General features: G+C 39.7%; 1 protein-coding gene across 11 annotated transcripts in view; it reads left to right on the plus strand.

The window, feature by feature from the left end:
• nrxn1a (neurexin 1a) overlaps nt 1-21249 on the plus strand; it is a 170320-nt gene that overhangs the window by 100758 nt on the left and 48313 nt on the right. For 10 of the 11 annotated variants that reach the window (XM_017484124.3, XM_053685086.1, XM_053685089.1 and 7 more), the window contains 6 exons: nt 808-834; nt 10294-10416; nt 10862-11243; nt 12359-12549; nt 12800-12973; nt 16015-16134. In XM_017484124.3, the coding sequence (XP_017339613.1) occupies nt 808-834; nt 10294-10416; nt 10862-11243; nt 12359-12549; nt 12800-12973; nt 16015-16134 (1017 nt within the window). The remainder of the gene's footprint in view (nt 1-807; nt 835-10293; nt 10417-10861; nt 11244-12358; nt 12550-12799; nt 12974-16014; nt 16135-21249) is intronic. The other variant, XM_053685088.1, reaches the window with a different exon arrangement.

Here is a 21249-nt window from a genome sequence, read left to right on the forward strand (position 1 = left end):
TAAATATTTGCTCGTAAGCATGGCACTGTTTACATGTGCGATGAAAAAGCAGACTTTTTTGCAAGAGTTTGCAAGTGTTTTTTTTTTGTTTGTTTTTTGGTTTTGTTTTTTTGTTTTTGTTTTTTTATGCCCAGAAAAGCATTCTGAATTCAGCTCCACTCCCAAGAGGCTTAGCTTGACGGTGGACACGCTCCAGCTCTCTGCTGCAGTGTGCCTGGACAAGCACAAGTCTTCCCACTCTGTCCTATTTATCAGCCCTTTTCCACATTAAATTTGTCTTCTTTTGCTCATTAAAGGGAAATGTGTTTTTAACATATGTGCATACTGGAGCAGCAGAAGCGCCGGTAGTGAGGGCATGCTGTTACGCTGACCAGATTCTCCCTTCCTTTCTCTCTTCCTCACTTCTGCCTCGGCCTTTTTCTGAGCTGAGAAATTAATCAGCCGTCTTTTGAATATTCAGGAGTTCTGGACTCATATGGATCCGGAATATAATCATATTTCTATACTTGCCAAATTTGCCTAATTCTAAATATATTACAGATCAGCGAGGATATGAATATTTATGAGCATCCGAGACAGCATGTGAGAGTGTGTTCCCTCCACCTGGAGTTCATTATCTCGACGTGGGAGGCAGAGAGGAGAGAGTGATAGAGAGAGAAAATATGTGTCTGATCAGTGGGACAGATGCTCTCCAGTCCACTCCGTTTGTGTGTCTGTCCCCAGTTTGTGGACAGTGTGTTGTAATGGATGTCTGCAGTCATAACCTTGAAGGCTGAATTTACATCTTGTCTGTTCTTCCCCATCTAGACTGTATCAGGATTAACTGTACTACCAGTAAGTGACTCTCTTCCTTAACCCTCTTTCCTCTAGCTCTGCTTCTATAATGCTGAATGAAATATGATGAAATGTGTGAAACATGAACAAATTAATGAATTTATTTATGAAAATGTGTGAGGTGTGTGTGTGTGTGGGGTGGGGTGGGGGGGGGTATGGTATAGTAGCTATCATGTCCACCAGGGTTCAGTGACGTAGAGCTTAAGCTAGATTGCTGTCAGGTAGCACCGTTTGTGTGTGTGTGTGTGTGTGTGTGTGTGTGTGTGTGTGTGTTTGCGTGTAGCCTGCAGCTCTCTGGCAGCCATTTTAAAGCAGTGGGAGAAATGAAGCTAGCTGTGGCTATGAAGAGCCGTGATTAAGCGTCTCCTTCACAGATCGCACTCCAGCTTGCAGCAGTTCCCACACCTTCACGCAGATCATTTCTACTGAGAACCTCTTCTCAAATCCTCCTTAACTCTGCCTCCAGCTTTCCGTCATTCTCCCCTTTTTTACCCCCTCTCTCTTTTTTATCTCTTCTTCTCCCTCATTCCCATTGTACTTAAAGGGATGAGTTGTTTTTTTTTTTTTCTCATTTCAAAGCAGGGAAGGAGAGGCAGAGCTGCTGATGCTGAGGTGTTTTTTGTATTCTCATTAACCTCACAGCAGAGCGGGACACGGCCAACGGATAGATTGCAAAGCAAAAAAACCGAGGGGAAAAAAAAGAATGGTGCAATGTGATAGACAAGCTTTCATGGTTTCCTTGCTCTTTTCCGAATTTCCATTTTGAATTCAGTGACTTGCTGATTTGCTCAGCTTAGGTTGATGTGTGTTCTCTTAAGGGCTCTGGGTAATTAGCAGGTGTGTCATGAGTCTCACAAAAAAAGCATGCACGCGCCTGTGTGTGTGTGTGTACGCGTGTTTGTTTCCTCACATCTCAGTGTTTGAGTGACTCATTTTGGCATGGCTCATTCACATTGGGAGTAAAGGTAATAATCAGCCTCCATCTTTTTCTAAAAGCCACGATGCAGTTGTTAAACATGGCCTTCAAAAATATCTCTTTTTTGTGTTGCATAGTAACAACAGCATTCACACTTTTTTTTTTTTCTCCTATAGCTGAGCCTGCTTTCCTCAACCAATCAAAAGCTTCTCAGGCTTCATGGATATGACCTTTTTAAATCACTGGATGTGGATATCTTAATAGAGAAAATAATCTTACCTGATTTTACATTCACTGTATTTTTATTTTTTTTCACTTTGGTGTGTTCTCCTATTTAAATTCTCCTACCTATACTGTATGTCCTGTCATGTTTATAAGTCTGACAACATGCTTTATAGGAGCTCTATACTATGCTCTATACTTTTCAGGACATTTAAATGCAGCATCTTTACCCTGAGAAGAAAACTTGATGTGAATTAAACGAATGTTATTTACGACGCAGTGTAGCACAGAGAAGCGTGTGGTGGTGTGGTGCTTCACGTCAGTGGAGTGCCCCTGACCCCACACTGATTCTACAACGGTTAATGTAACAATAATTCAGTGATCCGCATTAACCTGATGAGAACGCCCAAGACTAGGACACAGCTGAGCTTTCTCATGGGGCTGACTGTGTCCTTCTCTTCCCTCCCTGTGCAGGCAGGGGAGCGCGCGCACACACACACACACACACTGAGAGAGACCCAGATGCCTTCGTTAGACTAAGCAACACTTCTGTGCAAACAGTCGAAGGCAATGACATGCTCACAATGTTTGCTCACACTAACAAACTCACACATCGGTAAACAGATGCACACACACACACACACACACACAGGTCTTATTAAAGCCGTAAGCAATGAGAGGGCATGCATTACACTGATTGTATCACAGTTAAAAATGTTCTTAGGCATAACGCAAAGCCCTTGAGTGGCTTTATGCTTGTAATAATATGCCAATATGATAAAATCAATTGTTCAATGAATAATGATAATAATAATAACAATAATAATAATGATAATAATAATAATAATGAATGTATTATTAATAATATTCACAATGCATTTCCATTACTCAATGGTTTGTTTGCTAAGGAATATAAAGGACAAAGATTGTAGTATTCTATAGACACTTCAATGGCTTAATTTTAACAGCTTTATTGCTTTAGTTTTATTGATTAATACGTAATTTTGTTATTGTGAAAAATATATAAATGTACAAATGCAGAGCACTCGCGGGTCAAATCGAAGGGAAAGCCTTAAATGTTCTACGTAGATCCCTATTTCAGAACATTTCACTATCAACTGTTAGGAAGAATATTTCTATAAAAGTGTATATTCATCAAAGACGGGGTGTTTGTAAGGCTGTCCATTTTATGAAAAATGATTTGCATTTGAATATTCTACAGGTTGCGCAGTGGGTAATATCGCTGCCTGAGAAAATATTATACTATATCATTTCACTCTTAACTCTCTGTCCTGTAAACTTCTTCACAGGAAAAAAACCCACATCACCTACAGAAGTGTAGAATTGTCATTCAGTGTAACGACCTGTATTCCAGTTCTTACTACAGTTCTATCAAATACTTCAAACAGAAAAAGTCCAATTCAGTTAAGACAATAACAGTACAGATTAAGGTCTGTGGCATGTGTTTAAGAATATGAACAACTGAACTCTTTTAGTCTTTGACCTATATCGAGGTACGCTAGCCAAACATTTTGTGTGCCATTACATTTTTAAATAAAAGCCACATTTTTGCCACATTTTCACACATTCCTCACAAAACTGCATGCTCCTTTCATTATGATGTCTTCAAAGTAAAAGAAGCGCTGCCACATAAAAGTACACATGCATACACACTCAAATAGATTGAATGAACTGAAGGCTGCTGATTTAATGTGCAGTACACATTCATGGATGACAAGTGGACGACATTTAGATGTGTTTGGAGCATCCTTCTCCTCAAATGAGGGATTCATGTGAATTCAGAAGAACCTCATTTCACTGGAACAACCTCCTCTATAAATATGCAACAGCGTTGCCACTTACTGGAATGGCCGCGCTCATAAATATGCAGCAGTGTAGCTCGTGTTTCATTTGTAATGCAAATAGTGCGCTAGACAGAGGAGAGAGTGCTGGCACTCACAGGGCTCGCAAGTGACACGCAGGGGAACGGGAAATGTGTGCTTGTGTGTCAGTGTTGCATGTTCAAGCACTTTATGTTTTGCCACTGCTTCCTGCTCGATATGTAGTGTGTGATTGTGTTCACTTCTCAGAGCATATCCTTTGAGGAAAGTATTAAAAGGCTATTTTGCAGGAAGCATTTTAGAAGCTCCTGCTCTCTGAGCGCTAGAACAGATGGTCATATAATTATGTCCCCTCACCAGGATGCTGCTCCATCACTGTGGCATTAACCCAATTTGTCTCAGCGATGCTCAATTCTGAGCAGAATCACTAACTTTGTTCATGCAGCAGTTGCCTGGGCACTGAACCCGAAACCTCCTGTCGTAATGACTGACACTTTAATCTGTTGCCATCCAGTGAAATAACAGTTTGTCCCTTAAAACTGAGCCATCCGGCATCCAACTGTTTCCAGTGTTTTGTTCGGGGGATCGTTGCACCAGCAGGTTGTAATTAAAGTGCTGCTAAATAGATCCTAAATATTTCAATATAAGATTTTATTATTTTCAAAGCCCCACATTGTCTTGCTTGCGGTACTATTTTTATGTTAAATTGCGTTACAAACCCATCTGTAACGTGACCTTGGGTGTTAGAAAGGCACTATATAGCTTGAAGACATAAATAAAATAAACTAAATGGGTATGTTTGATTAGTTGGGAGGACTTTGTTTGAAAATTGAAAACATATCTCGCAATATCAGTTGTTAAGAAGCCTGTGTTACTAAGAGAAATTTGTTATAGGCATACCTATACTATTATTATCTAGCCCATATATTTTTAAACATGTATAGTAGCTGAGGCTTCCCTATTGCACAACACCTATCAAGCTAGGAGTGTGAGGTGAGGGCAAATGAAGCCATGTGACATACTGCAGAACAGTTAATCTGCTAACTGTCCTATTCTGTATACTGTATATAAACTCAGAGATCTAGCATCCCCATGGTACATACTCTCAGCCTCGCAACAACAGGGCAAATGCTTTACTGTTGCACAGTTTAGAGTCCATTGGTAATTTATGCTATGAATAATGCAAGAATGAAAACCTGCTATGTTAATATTTCTTAAAAACCTACTGAATATAGTCGAATCTATCCAGTATTTATTTATTTATTTGTTTATTTATTTATTGAAAGTATCTATATCTATTGGCAAATAGTTTATCTTCTTTCTAGAAATAAATGCTTAAAATGTGCAAAATTATCTGGCAATAGAACAAGATTATTTCAAGCTTGAAATGAATAAGAATGACTAGGAATGGGTTTAATAAACATATCTTTGGGTTATTGTAATCTTGTAATAGGAAATACTAGATCATTTGACTATATTCATGATATTTCCCCTTGGTAAGACAATTATTATTATTTTTTTTGTAGTGCTGACAATATATTTGAAATAAATGAACATCCAGATGTTCAGATACGTATGTAGGATTGAAAAAGTAAATGGAGAGATGGAAAGCAAGTGAAGTAGGAGAAAAAAGGTATCTTCTGTTTCAGACAGCAGTGTGTACATTTCTAAAATCTTGGCTTCATTCTTGTTTAGTAACTAGTTTATCCTGGTCCAGATCCTGGGAATACAAGACAGGAGAACACCCTTAGATGCCACTGCTTTCCGAAATCATGACTCGTTACAAAATATGTCAAAATTTTGACTTGTATCACAATAATGACCCCGTCCTGTAGCGATAGTGTTAGAGAGAGGATTTGTTTCCTTAATCCACATTATAATCTGTACAGGATTTCTTGTTGTCGAGTTTATTTGCGATTATTGTGGCCAAAAATGCTGGATTTTGCTGCGACATTTAAAAATTTTTGCAATGCAACTTGTGGAGTTTTTTGTGTCTTTTTTGCGAAATCTACTTGAATGGGCGAAATTGCAATAGCACGGAATTATTCTGCGCGATGTTCGAAGAGGGCTTTGGCTTAAATGTGTGTTGTGATTTTCACGTGATGCGTCTTGGCCCAAATCTACGGAAAATCTCTGGTAATTTTGAAAAATTGAAAGCTCCTCCGAATATTGCAGAGTTTGCTTGATTCTGTGTTTATTTCTGCCATCGCGAAATCCTGGAAGGACTGTCTTTAGTCTACAAGCCTGCAGTTTGTAAATGTGATGCAACACACCACTATGATAAACTAGCCAATGTTTTGTTTTTCCGAGAACCAGTTTCTAGTAGCAGTAAATCAATTGGTGCAACAGAAATTTCCATTCTTCATCCATATGTAAGACGTGTGCAGCCTTCGGTGAATCCTTCAGTGTTTGTCATGAATATTTCTTGAACTCTTCACCACCCAGGACTAATAACATTATTCCAAAAAATAATAATAATAATAATTAACAAACTACCACTACAGAAAGCTTCCTTTAACTAACTAATATTTCCTTGAACATTTTCCTAGAACATTTCCCATGATCCCATGGGAGGTAGCGTTGCGTAGAGTTTTTAGCCCCTGGATCCAGGCCACATTTCAGAGCTGAGAATTGAGCAGTCTTGGGGCGTCAGTTCCTTAGTGGAGCATCCCTCTGGTTTATGGGGAAGCTGTCAGGGTGCTCCACGTCTCCTTCGTCCACAGATGTCCACCCATGCGGCACAGTACCTTGGGAGATAATTACACAGAAATGTGCTGAAGTGCAGTGTGAGGGAAGAGAGTGCAGAGTCGAGGAGGAAGGGCTGACAGAGCGAGGTGTGCATGCTTTCAGGAAAACTGCAGGGAACACAGGCAAGAGATAGAGATGCAGCGTCTGAGGCCTCTGTGTAATAAACACATCAGTGATGGAAAACACTCTCACTACTCCTCCCCTGCTGACACTTTATCTTTTATCTTAAGAAAGAGGTTGACACTAATGTGCGCTCTGTGAGTTCGATTTGAAAGTCGCACAGGAAGCTGCTGAAATGATGTTGTGATATGAGGCAATTTGTTAGTAAATTGGTGTTGCTGTATTTTATTACGAAAAATGTGGAACATTATCCCACGCTTTTGAAACCGTTCACAAGCTCAGCAGCCATTTTGCTGTTCGTTTTAATTAGGATAATTAATGAGTATAGAAACCCACTGACTTATTAGAATTAGGACATACGGTATTAGGTACAAAATAAAACGCAGCAAAGTAGGCCGTTATAGGAAAATAATCCATGAACATGAAGCGGAATTGATGATTTTTCCAAAAACAGCATGTCCTGAATGGCCTTATTCGTCTTATACCACGGTAGTATATCAACAATTATCATTTTTTTATTTGTTAAAAAAATTTGTCATCATTTTTATCCATTTATAGTTCCATTTACTGTCGAAAGTCCACAAAGCAAGTTAATTCCTGTTCTCCTGTGTTTTTATAACAGTTTTTTTTCCTCTCTCAAAGATAATCAGATAAAAAGAAACTTGTCATATTACAAAGAAACCACAAAGTCCTCCACCCTGAAGACATTAACAATACTGTTAAAGCAACTGTTATTAAAAATTCATCAACACCAATCTGACCAATCAAAATTCAGCATTGACCAGCACTCTGGTGACATTTTAAATAATAACGCACCCCCTTGTTTTCTCCTTAAGTGTAGATTACATTTGCGAGACCAAGACTTCATTTTGTATGAACTCAAAATCTCAAAAGCAAAAAAAAAAAAAAAAAAAACCCATATGTTTTAGTATTTATTATGCTTAGGAATAAACGATGCAGAGATTTTGAACACTTTATCCACTTTATCCTTCTGTGTTGTATATTTTCTTTCATTGTCTCCAGTAGTGCGTAAGTATGAACATGTGTGTTTATGGTTTGCAGGGCAAGATGATGCCAATTAGGGAATGTGACTACCCCCAGAGTGACAGTGTGCTGCAGAAGGCTGTCACATCAGCTCATCGGTTATTAATGTGTACTGAGTGACAGCATGATGAAAGTTATTTATTTAGAAATGTTCGGGTCAGTGCATGCTCTCAGCTGAACCAGGCTATATTTTGACTTGTTAGAGCCTCATATCTGGCACAATGACATTTACAACAGACGCTGAAAAACGGTGGGTCGTCCTGATTTTACAGCCTTTTAGTTCATCTCTATAAAATGTGGTTTTATAGGAATAAGTGAAATGCTGGGGTTTATTGGTATGAGCCTGTAGGTTTTATGTTTAAGTTATTTATCGCTGTTAACTTCCTCTGGTTTGTAGCACATGCAGAAATTTAGACTCCCTGTAAATCAGGGACGTTAATCCTTTTTTAATGAAGCAAATTTCTCCACCTCTGCAAATCTCATAAATACGGTTCAGCTAATGATGTCCTGTAGTGCGAGGTCACTGAATCCTTTGTGGCAGATTGTACAATGTAGTCAAAATAGCTGTTTTATACCTGCTTCGTTTGGGTTTTCTTTTTAAAAAAATAATAATAATAAAAATGAAGCTTTTATTTTAAATAGTAAAAATGCCAAAAGCTTTTATTTTGGTCATTGAGGTTAAGGTTAGGGTTATATTTACTGGCAGGCATGTAATTAGCTGCATTAATAATTATGTCGGCACACTGCAAGAACTGACATCTTAGCATGTAACAATATCTTTAATAGAATCAAATTGATCTACTGTAGTGTTTCCTGTTATAGTGTTGTTCTGTTGGCAGGCATTTATTTCTAGAAAGAAGCAGAATAATCTGACGCTCGCACCTCCAGGGTTGGGGGTTCAAATCTCACGTCTGCCCTGCATGTGTGGAGTTTACTTGTTCCTTGTGCTTCAGGGGTTTCCTCGGGGCACTCTGGTTTCCTCCACCAGGCCAAAGACATGCATTGTAGGCTGATTGCCATTTCCAAATTGTCTGCTTGTGCCCCCTGTGTAGTACCCCTGTGACCCTGTATAGGATAAGCGGTATGGAAAATGGATGGATGTATAAATGTGGCCATATTCAAGATATTTTCAGCATTTTTTTTTGCAGTGTAGAAGGTCCTCATAAGGGAATAGAAAGACAAGTGTGTGTGTGTGTGTGTGTGTGCGCGCGCGCGCGTGTGTGTGTGTGTGTGTGTGTGTGTGTGTCTGTGTGCACTCTCCCTGTGGCCTGTCAAAATGTTCTAACCAGCTTGGAGAGCCACTCTCTTATTTAACTCTGCCCTTTTCCTCCATATTGGAGGAGAGGAAGAAAAGTGACCAGACACATGGTCATCTGCCCTACTTTCATGGCAACAAGGTGTTTCATCAAGCTGGGAAAAAAAAACTTTTGGTGTCAGCTGCATTTTTTGGGCTACCTATATATTAATCACCAATGGCATCGTGGCCAAATGGTCTGATATAGTTGTCACTGTCCGTGTGTAAAGCGATATAGACATTGTCACTTGTAGCACAATGATGCTTTGAGGTAGAATTTTTTATATCATCAGTTCCTTCTTTAAGATGTAAAGTGCAAAAAGTTCCTTTAGAGGGAGCTCTGGGACACCCCCTAACACCCCACCCCCACCCCCGGACTGATTCATGGCCGCCTGATCTGGATTCACAGTAATTGAGAGCAGGGAGGGATGGGAAATCGATAGCGAGCCTGGCAGTTCTTTAATGGCACCTCTTTTTTACCTGTTATCGAATGAGACGTGCTTCGGGCAGCTCTGACAATGACATCATGCCCTCATAGCTCCCAGCCAAGTGATGAGCAACAACAGCCAACGGAAGCTCGAGCGTCAAGTGCGCTTGCTCTGCAGCATGTCTTTGTGGGATAAGGTGGGGTCTGGATGAGTGAGAAATTGCTTTCTCAAATGAAGTTTACACTCCGTGGGTTTTGAATGTGCAGCCTTAAACACTCGGGAATCGAAGGGATGCCAGATGAATATGCAGCAAGCTATCTTTTGCCTTGAGCTTGAGATGTTGGACAGGTTCCTGTGGGAGAGAGGAGAGAAGACTTGTTGTGTGTCTCCATCTAGTGGCTGAAAGGTGAAGCGTTGCTCTGGTGGACGTCGATATTGGACATGCTGTCTGTTAGCGCCAGTGGTATCTGCTCTGCTTTTGTTTTACTCAGATCTTTAAAAATAGGGCAGTATATCAGGACAGAAATGGGTTGTTTAAGTGAAATAGTTATGTCTTTTCAGTATCACTGCAGTTTTGGATGTGTGTGTGAATGTGGTGGAAGAGAGCTAAGGAGTGATTTTGCGATGTTTAACTCTGCGCTGTTCCTAAATATGATCACTTTTTCTTACTCTTCTTTCTTTTCTTAAACTCTCTCTTTTTATTTTGCTCTCTCTCTCTCTCTCACGCTCTCTCTCACTCTCTCTCTGTTACTCCACATTATTTATAGCTCTTTTGCTTTCATTACCCCATCCCTCCGTCTCTCCCACTCTGCTTGTTGGTAATGGATGTATGGGACTATGTTGTAGGTAAAGGCCCTGAGACCATCTTTGCGGGTCAGAACCTGAATGATAATGAATGGCACACAGTCCGTGTGGTCAGAAGGGGGAAAAATCTGAAGCTTACAGTGGATGACCTGCAGCCCTCAGAAGGTACACGTCATCCCCTCATCACACACACACACACACACACACACACACACACACACACACACACACAAAAATGGCTGATCACCATACAAAGATAGGATATTTAAAATATATATATTTTACAGCTGATGCAATGTAATTTTTTCTTGTTCAGTAATTGCACTAGCTTGTATATAATGCCTTCTGGGTATAAAGAAAATTTCTTCAACATTCAATGCATTTGGAGTGTGGAACTCAGGGAATGCATTAAATTTGCATAACCTTCCTGATTTAAGAGTGAGTGCAGTCCCTCCTGGCAGGTTTAAAAGATATTTATAAAATATTAAAGTGCTTTCTTCTCTCCCACTAGATCGTACTAGCTCGCTTTGCATTTTTCACATTCTTCACATTGACTCACTTTTCCTCTGTCCTTCTCTAAACCTCTCATCTGATTCGTCTGCCTCTGAAGGCCAAATTACAGGCGACCACACTCAGCTAGAGTTCCATAACATCGAGACGGGCATCGTTACAGAAAAGCTCTACATGCCTGCTGTTCCTTCAAACTTCATCGGGCACCTGCAGGGTCTGTCCTTCAATGGCATGTCCTATATCGACCTGTGTAAGAATGGGGACATTGACTACTGTGAGCTAAATGCCATGATTGGCTACAAGAGCATCGTGGCAGACCCGGTGACCTTCAAGTCTCGCACCAGTTACGTGACCCTACCAACACTGCAGGCCTACTACTCCATGCACCTATTCCTCCAGTTCAAGACCACTTCCCCTGATGGACTAATCCTCTACAACCGAGGAGACGGCAATGACTTCATTGTGGTGGAACTGGTTAAAGGGTAAGGGCTGCTTTCCTCAGTACTGATGAACAGTCCATTAATAATGCTCTGATGCATGGGACATACAGATCCTGTTCACATTTAAATCGTCTGCCTTAAAGGAGCAATTTTCACTTTTTAGAGCCCTCTGCTGCTTGCTAGGTGAACTGCACTTGAAAGGAAAACATTAACAACACTTTCCCTATACCCCCCACCACCCCATTCTCTCTGTATGACTGTCCTAGAGTGAAAAAAAGGAAAACATTTTTTTTTCCAAAGAACATTGTTACTTTTCTTATCTAATTAATAGTAATATTTGACTCGTCATTGTTGCTATTGCCATCAACGCTCTTTTATTGCAAATAATTGAGATATAAATAAGATATGTAATGAATAACACACTTCAGGCCATGCTGTTATTGAAAAAAAAATCCATCCTGGTGTGATGTGATGCCGTTAGCACCCCAAAGTGGATCATTTTCCTAAAATAGCACACCCTGAAATGTTATTACTCTCATTTTTTACGTTTATTATTTGAACAACACATCATGCTTTTGAACAATTCACAGATACATTCAGTCTTCTAGAATGTCCACAAGACAAGTTGTTTCTGTTATTGCTTACAGTGTAGCAGCAATAAACAATAATATCCTCTTTTTTCCCTTTTTCTTTTAAAATCAATCCAACAAAAACACAGCCTTTACAGAGACATGTTATAGAGAAACCAGAAAGTTCTGTGTCCTGAAGACCCATGGTGGAAAACACTGAATATTGCAAAGTGCTGGCTTCTTCCATAAATGTTAAAAAATATCTCCAAACAAAGCTTCGCCATATTAGTGATTATATGATTATCAGAAAAATAACAGCATGCTTTTAAAATGCATTTACTAATAGCCTTATATTATGTGTAGCAACTGCAATAGAAGTCCTTGTGTATGAACTGTTACTACTAGAATGGAACAATAACATTTGAAGTATTAAATATAAAATCAAAATTTACAATTATTATATTGATGTAGAATCAAAAGCCATGGTCTCACTAATAAATGGTGCACTGATACATAGTAACTGTTATTTTATTTCCCACCCTGTGCTTGAACAGTTTGTGTTTCTTTTCTTCTCTCTGTACCAAACAGTTACATGCATTATGTTTCCGACCTGGGAAACGGTGCTCACCTCATCAAAGGCAATTCTAACACACCTCTCAATGACAATCACTGGCATAACGTGATGATCTCACGCGACACCAACAACTTACACACAGTCAAGATCGATACCAAGATCACCACACAAACCACTATGGGGGCTAAGAACTTGGATCTGAAAGGTAGGGGTTATCATTCACTTAACATAATTGCACCGTTCTTTTTCCTTTCTAATCATTTTCTACTTTTTTGGATCAGATTCGATTCAATTGATTGTATCTGATTTGTACAGGAGTACATTTTGCACTCCGCCACCAGAGGGCAGCACCTTGATAGATTTAAAAACTTTAATGAGTTTCAAACGTTACAAGAATGACAGCTTTCTTTGCACTACAGTATGTCAGTCTGAGACCGCTGTCCTTCACTCTGTAGGTGACCTGTATGTTGGAGGAGTGTCTAAAGATATGTATAAGGACCTACCGAAGCTGGTGCACTCTAAAGAGGGCTTTCAGGGCTGCCTGGCGTCTGTGGACTTAAACGGCCGTTTGCCGGACCTGCTGTCAGACGCACTGAGCACTACAGGACAGGTGGAGCGGGGCTGTGAAGGTAGGCAAAGGACGATGTGGAGATTGGATTACTGATTCTGGTTACCTTTCCCGAAAGCACTAAGGCCATATGTTCAGTCATAATTCAAATCACATCTCAAGCATTCTATTTCTCAATCACGCTTTGCTTTGCGTCCTATAACTAACATTATTTATGGCATTAACAAACATTGACAAAACATGAACACAATGTGCAACTGCCTCTGGAAATATAAAAATGATTAACACCGTTGATTAACATTTTCAGAGTGTATTTCTACTTGTAGTGTGATTTGTTGCTTGTAGAACTGTAGGAACAATACACAAATTTTCCTGCCATTGCGTCAACTTCAAAAACCTGCCAGTCTTTTTATTGTCATATCTTTTTGCAGCCAGGTGTGCAGGAAGGGATGAATTTTGGACAGGAATTTGAGCCTGTTGGGGAAAATGTTTAGGTTTAGGCTATAGGTTCATGAAATCATATTGGAACTGGAAAAATAAAAAAATTTTCTGGAACAATTTAGACTACCTTTGTGTTTTAGATTATATGCAAATGAAAATTTTCATTTTCGTCCCTGTAACGTTTCTAATCCCTGTTTGGTATCATATCATTTTATTTATAGTCATTTATGTGGACCTGTTTTCCATCGTGGATGGAAAAAAATATTTACAATTGCTTATTATTATTATTATTATTATTATTATTATTATTATTATTATTATTATTATTATTATTATTATTATTATTATTATTATTGTTGTTGTTGTTGTTGTTGTTATTGGGCGGCTGTGGCTCAGGTGGTAGAGCGGGTTGTCCACTAATCGTAGGGTTGGTGGTTTGATTCCCGGCCCACATGACTCCACGTGCCAAAGTGTCCTTGGGCAAGACACTGAACCCCAAGTTGCTCCCGATGGCAGGCTAGCGCCTTGCATGGCAGCTCTGCTACCATTAGTGTGTGAGTGTGTGTGTGTGAATGGGTGGATGAGACACAGTGTAAAGCGCATTATAGAACTGCTAATTATAAAAAAGTGCTATATAAGTGCAGACCGTTTAGCTTTTAGCTACATTATTTACTGTAGCTGTTAATCATATATTGAATCATATATGATCTCTTATGATGCATTGATGTTAAAGTTAATAGTTTCTTAATGTGAATTAATGCCATTAACTTATTCCACCTTAATGTGAGGCATTGCCTATTTTTCTTCTTCTCATTTTCCACTCTTTTAGTTTTTACCACCACCCTGTGATCTTCTCCTTTTTCCTGTATGTTACTGTAGCTGTGCACTTTTAACACCATGTCCGTATCTACTCTACTTTTCCTGTGTTCAATTCTGAGCATTATCATGCACCCAATCCCAACCCCTTTCACATTTTACTTATTCATTTTCTGTAATCACGAACATCTTTGTGCCTTTACTAACATCTTGTGTATTTTGCTTTTCTTTATTTGTTTGGCTGACAAAAGTTGCATTGATGAAAGCTGACCTGCAAGGTAGATAGATATATGTCTGTTTAAACCAAGTGCCTCCCTGAACCCCTCCTCGAGTTTGAAAGTCTAATGTCGTCGATCATTTCTACCTACATGACACTGGAGTAGAATCATCCCTGTAAATACAAGCACTGAAAAAAAGCAACAACAAAAAAAAACTTGTATTTACATCCCCCAGAGTCTTAAAGTGTCCTGTGTCGGTCTCCTTCACTTTTGTGTCATGATTGTTTTTTTAGAGCTCACATTCATGTACTGTTGTTAATGAAGGCATGTGATTGGCTTTAATACTGTCTTTCCTAATTCTGATCCCTTTCACCTACTGCATGTAGTCTGGACCCCTTAAGTTTCAATAGAGTCAGATGGAAATACAGGTTAGTTGAGATTCCCCATATCGGTATCGTATGATAGGAATGCAATAGAATGAGTTTTTGCAGTTAATAAGGCTCCAGTTAGGAGACGGTGCATGCCGTGTGCCTCGCTGGCCCTACTACACTGTTCCTCCTGCACTTTAAATGAGCTCCAGACACACACATTAGGAGAGACAGAAGAAACTGAGCTCATCTGGATTGCATTACCTGTCGTCTCAGAGTCTCTCCTGTCCTGTCGCTACCTCTGCATGGCTGATTGGCCAAATGGCTGTATGATGGAGAAGAGAGGGGTCTGATGGTTGAGTGCGCTGCTTTACATGCCTACTGGAGTGCTGAGGGTAATGGGAACAGAACTGTTGCTGCCGGCTGAAATATGCTTGGCCCGTTGCCCTGCTGCTTCACCACTAGACACCGAGCATAAAATGACCCCTTCCAGATGGCCCCCGTTTATCTTTGGGCTTCATTTCCCCAGGCATTTTTTTAACATCCACTTCAACAATATCAGCGACAGACTTCATTATCACAAAGGAGACCTGTTATCATTACCGCAGCCACTGAAAGGAGCTGTCACTGAGCCGAAAATTGCCTTCAAGGCTGACTGCACCACCGCAACAAAATGCAGCCATCTTTATAAAGTAATTATACAGTACAAAAAAACAGTGTAGCGATGTATTCCTGCTCAGCGCTGACGAGAACAGCACATGCCTTCGAAAGGAAATATGAGGCTTGTTTGCGAAATATTTCAGCAATATTTATATCAAAGGACATGCTAATAATTGGCTTCGAATAAAGGAATGGTCATTATTTTGTAACAGAATATTAACAGATTTGATCGATAAAAGGTCTGTGCCTTTAAATTTCAATAAATGATAATACTCCAACTACTATAAATTAATAATACTTTATATTTGATCTCGTTCCTTGCTTGCCTATAGTTAATGAACTCATATAATACATCATAATACATTACTGCTCTCAGTTTTAGTCTCCTCCTGCTCTACTGCACATGACATGGAGTAAATTTACAATCACTCAGGATTGCCGCATAGTTTAATCAGTACTAGACCAGAACGTGTTGGACGATTCATTACATGAGTTGTTGCCAAATTAATAATCGTTTTGCCAGACGGTTCTTCTGATTATTGGTCAGTGCCCATGAATTTAAATGACTCTCTTAATCTTCTCTTTGTCTGTCTGCGCAGGTCCCAGCACTACCTGTCAGGAAGACTCGTGCTCCAATCAGGGTGTGTGTCTACAGCAGTGGGAGGGCTTTACCTGTGACTGCAGTATGACGTCGTTTGGAGGGCCGCTCTGCAACGATGGTGAGTGAATATTTATGCCTCCTTAATCCTTAAACAGTGTGTGAACAGATTCGGAAACATGAGACTACTGAGATCCATCAATTATTCATCACTTATACACTAATTCAGCTAGTCTTTAAAAATATCCAGACTGAAAGGGAACATGCTGAAACATGAGTCCAAGTCCATGCCTAGTCTAGATTGAGTAAAATCTGAGTCTGCTTTGAGACCGAAGCAGATATTCAACACAATTCACTGATTCCAGGCTAAATTTCATTTTTGGAGTCTTTTGAGAGTGCTACAGATTCACTTGGTCAGTTAATCGCACTGTCTGATTAGAGGTTGTGGCTATAATCAGCATAAAAAGTTGCTTGTTTAATATTCCTGGCTTTTCAACATACCGCGAGGTTAAATGGAAAGTGTATAGGAACTTTATCCCCTGAATTGTCAAAATGTGATTAAGAAGGTAAATACATCTTTTTTTTTTTACTTCCCAAATCACACGGCCGAAAGAAAATGGACCCAAAAACTATTTGTAATAGTTATTTCAGTAAAAACTACATAAAAGAGAAAAATACAATTATAATTTTATAATGGTAGCCATTTTTGTTGATGCTAATATAAAAAACAGATGCAAACCAAAGTAAAATTAGCAGCAAACTGAAAACGAGCCCAACACGTTATGAAACAAAACATATTGCATCCATCCTGCAGCTCAACACAACACAACACGCAGCTGCTGTTTGCTTTACAGTGCGACACAAAATATCCATCCAATTTTATTTCAAAGCGTCTCACTGGAACACCACCAGGGGGCATGAGAGGACCACACTGAGCCAGTAGCTTGAAAAATATCACTAGTTTATGCACTCATGAGTCTCAGTCGTCTGCAGCAAACAATGACTTTATACTTAAACATTTTCTCAGTGGTATGAGTTATACTGCTCATTTCCATGTGTGAGTTGTGTATGAACCTGAATCCCAGTGTCTCCACAAAATAAAATCCTCACCTGTAAATTGACCCAAGAGCCTTGGATCTCTCGCACACTCCCAAAGTGCTGAGTGCCAGAAAACTGAACGATGTGGAAAGTCCTTGAGCTGTTTTAAGAAGCGGATGTGTTACCACACTGTGAACGTGCAAGCTGATAAGAGGCTGTTTTTATTCTGGAAAACCATCCATGTAGCTCATCTTGCATCCTCCATGTCCCTGTCCCTGCAATGGAGATGAGAAAATGTCTCTCAGAGGCTTCAAATAAGCTAATCTTTCTCAGTCTTGCTCCGTTTTCTCCTCACCTATTCCCTGTTCTTTTCACTCTAATTTCTCTCTCTTCATAAATTTTTTCTGAAAAAAAATCAAATGACTAAATTCTCACACATGGTCAGTGCTCTATGCACTATAAAAGAGATCGGAGAAGAATGTGCAATCCACTGTTTTAACACATACCACTGAGTCATGGACACCTACACATTCACATTTCCCGTTAACTGCCAAATCATTTTTGTTTCCCCTCACACCTACTGTCATATTCACAAATATGAAAGGACAACATATTCAGCAGCCATTCATACCCACATGCTAAGGGATTGGTCACTAAATCATAGAGAAGTGCGTGACTCATTCTGTGTCTCCTACTCTGCTGCTGGCTGGAGATTGTACTATATTTCCCTTTTAGTAGAGATGAAATCTCATTGTAATGACAAGAACACACGACAGTTTTGACCTTGCCTGGAATATTAGGCTTGTTCTCAAAAAGAAAAGTGCAAACTTTGACAAACTTTTTTATACTGAGGTCACAGTTTGGGTTTGGTGTACTGTAGACTGCATTATTTGGCACATTATTGGGCTGCATTATTTAGCATATTAACCGTAACACTCAGGTCAGTGGAAGTATCCACAAGCCTCTGCACCAAATGAACTGTGACATGACTGAATGATTTAAAAAATCCTTACAATGATGAACATACTGTACATGCATAGCAGACTGTGGCACACCAAGCTGAGAAGGAAATGGAGCCAACCAAAGCTGACTGCTGATCACACAATGTTCTGGCCTTATGTTTCTGTGAAAAACTGTACACACCGCAATGACTATACACTCACTGGCCAGTTTAGGAATGTATAGGAACACCTGTACACCTTCTCATGGAGTCATCTGATAGCAGTGACGTGCATAAATGGTAAATGGTCTGCACTTATATAGCGCTTTTATTAACCTTAGCGGTTCCAAAGCACTTTACATTGGTTCTCATTCACACACACACTCGCACACACACCAGTGGTAGCAGAGCTGCCATGCAAGGCGCTAACTTGCTATCAGGAGCAACTTTGGGTTCAGTGTCTTGCTTAAGGACAGTTCAGCATGTGGAGTCAAAAGCTTCAGTTAATGTTCACATCAAACATCAATATGGGGAAAAATTATCTCATTTGCTTTGACACTGGCATGGTTGTTGATGCCAGATGGGCTGGATTGAGAATCTGCTTGTTTCAGAAACTGCTCATCTCCTGGGAGTTTCATGCAAAACAGTCTCACAGTTTACACAGAACGGTGCAAAAAACAAAATACCTCCAGCGAGTGGCAGTTCTCCCGCAGATATGCCTTGATAATTATAGAGGTCAGAGAAGAATGGCCAGACTGGGTCAAGCTGACCTGAGGCTACGGTAACTCAAATAACTTTCTTTACAACCATGGTGAGCAGAAAAGTATCTCAGAAAGCATAACTTGTCAAACCATGAGACGGATGGATTCAACGGAAGAAGACACATCGGGTTCAAGTCCTTTCAGCAAAGGACAAGGTTGTGAGACTACAGTTTGCACCGGCTCACAGAAACTGCAGAGTTGATAATTGAGAAAACATCACCTGGCCCTTATCCAGTCTTCAACTATCCAGTTTCGGTGAGCCTGTGCCCACTGTAACCTCAAACTCTTGTAGTTATACGGTATAAAACTCAGTTAAGTTACATAAGTAGACCTTAAGGACTGTTGTACCTTACCACACCAAGCTTAAAAAAGATATACAACTGAGCATTCCAATCCAGTGATAGTGTAAAGTAGCTTCTTTCTGAGATTACAGTACCTGTAGTGGTATACTATTTTCTCATGTGGTTTGCGATGTAGCCACACAAATAGCCCACTGGAAATCTGTTTAAACATTCTGCTTAAAATTCTTGGTCTGTTTTGTCACTTTGTTGCAAAAAATATAGCTAGTTATAGCACATGGGTTGGAAAAGGTTGAGCACGTTAGCAGATTTTTTTTTTTTTTTTTTTTTACTCCCATTTTCTCTCCACTCACTAGTCCTTCCTTATCACACAACACCTTGCTCATTGCCAACTAGTGCAATAAACACCACAAAGACCATGGTTGATAGCTGGTATCTGATGCCCGACAGTTGTCATGCGGTGTCAGGGTTGTTCAATTGAAATTGAAATTGAATGTCCTCAGCCCTCACTCACATAATGCCACATAACTGCTTTCTATCTCCAGACAAAAGATTAATCAAGAGCTCATTCAAAGTTATCTTGCTCAGAATATACTTTTCTCTAATAGACAGAATCACACGCACACACACACACACACACACACACACCTCCAACCCTGCGCCCAAACTGTTCACCAATTGCTGTGTGAATATCCTAAATGTGTAATTATGTCAATCTGGTACTTATCACTTTCATCAATGCACACTCACTCTTGTTCACACACCCTCGCAGCAAATTTGACAAGCAAAGTAGCACTTTGATTTCTGTCAGTTATCATGGGACACTGTTGAATGTTGTGATTAAAAGGGGAAGGTGTTGAGATCAGGCCACGGTGCAGACTGCACACTGATTAGCTATGCATAAGTGCACTTAAGCAGACTGATAAGGGTCTGATGTAATGTGCTAGGATAAAAAAAAAAGACCATATTGACATGTTGGAGGTAAAGATAGATAACACATTCCTGTTCTGAGGAATGAAATCTGATACGTTTGTGCTGTTTGATGGTCAAAATACCTCCCTGTCCCTTTCAAAAGGAACATCTTTTCTTCAGTGCATAATTTTTAATTAACTTGCTGCTGTCAGCAATCTCCGGTTTAATAAGAAGTCAATATTCCCAAGTTAGAGTGGTCATGCTGGTTGTGGGAGGTGGAGTGTTCTTACTTTAGCACGTTTTCTGAAATCATTAGACAGATGGAGAAGAGTGGCGTAAAGTAAAGGTGGAAAGAAAGGAGAACTAATAATAAGGCTGATAAGAGAAGGCATTTCTCAGAAATACAAAAATCCACCTGCATCAAAATAGAAAATCATTCGATGCAACACAAAGTGAGATGCATTATAATAAAAGGGTGAGTCATTGCGAAGAAAAATGAGAAGGGGAATCCATGTAGATCGACTTTTAGAGTATTCTTGCTGTTACATTATTTTATTTTACTTCTTCAATGCAAGTGCTTGTGTTCAAAGTTAATTTGAATTAGCGTTTGAGGTTAACTGAACCGAATGGACTTGATTCAATCAGATATGTGCTCCTACAAGGCATCCTGCTACCACTAGGTGGCGACCTTGTAAGCAGTACAGCACCTATCTTTCTTTTTGGGAAATCCATTTTTAAATACATCAGACTACACCCGAATGTTTATACCTAATCTTTACGCCACTAATGTACCGGTGTTTGTGTTATTTGCTTGAATCCCAATGAAAAGTATAGCCTTCAGAATGACTTACTGTGATTTTCCCTTTGAAGATCGAATGATTTTCAGGACCCCAGTGAAGTAGCTCTAACAGATCGACTTTGTCGGCTATAATTATGCGGCGCTAACAATCCTAAGTGCAAGAGTGAGAGCTCCACACATTGGAGGATATGACATGAGCCACACTTTCGGCTTTCTCATGTTCACAGTCCAAACACAGCCGGTGTTGAGATACATACAGTGGATTTTATTATTCTTTATTTCATGCACACATATGTCACATTATTTCTGGAGGTGTGATAGTGTGCTATCATGGGGGTTGATGTTATGATCATCTCAGGTGGTGGTTATGCCTGGGTTTAAATTACTAGTAGTTTTGTGATGTCGTGTCAGGCTAGGTCAGGAGGTTATATCTCATGGTTACTCTTCTTTTTTGTGTGTGAGAGTCCTCAATTTTTTTTGTATTTCA

This window comes from Ictalurus punctatus, chromosome 13 (assembly GCF_001660625.3).
Source record: "Ictalurus punctatus breed USDA103 chromosome 13, Coco_2.0, whole genome shotgun sequence".
NCBI lineage: Eukaryota > Metazoa > Chordata > Actinopteri > Siluriformes > Ictaluridae > Ictalurus > Ictalurus punctatus.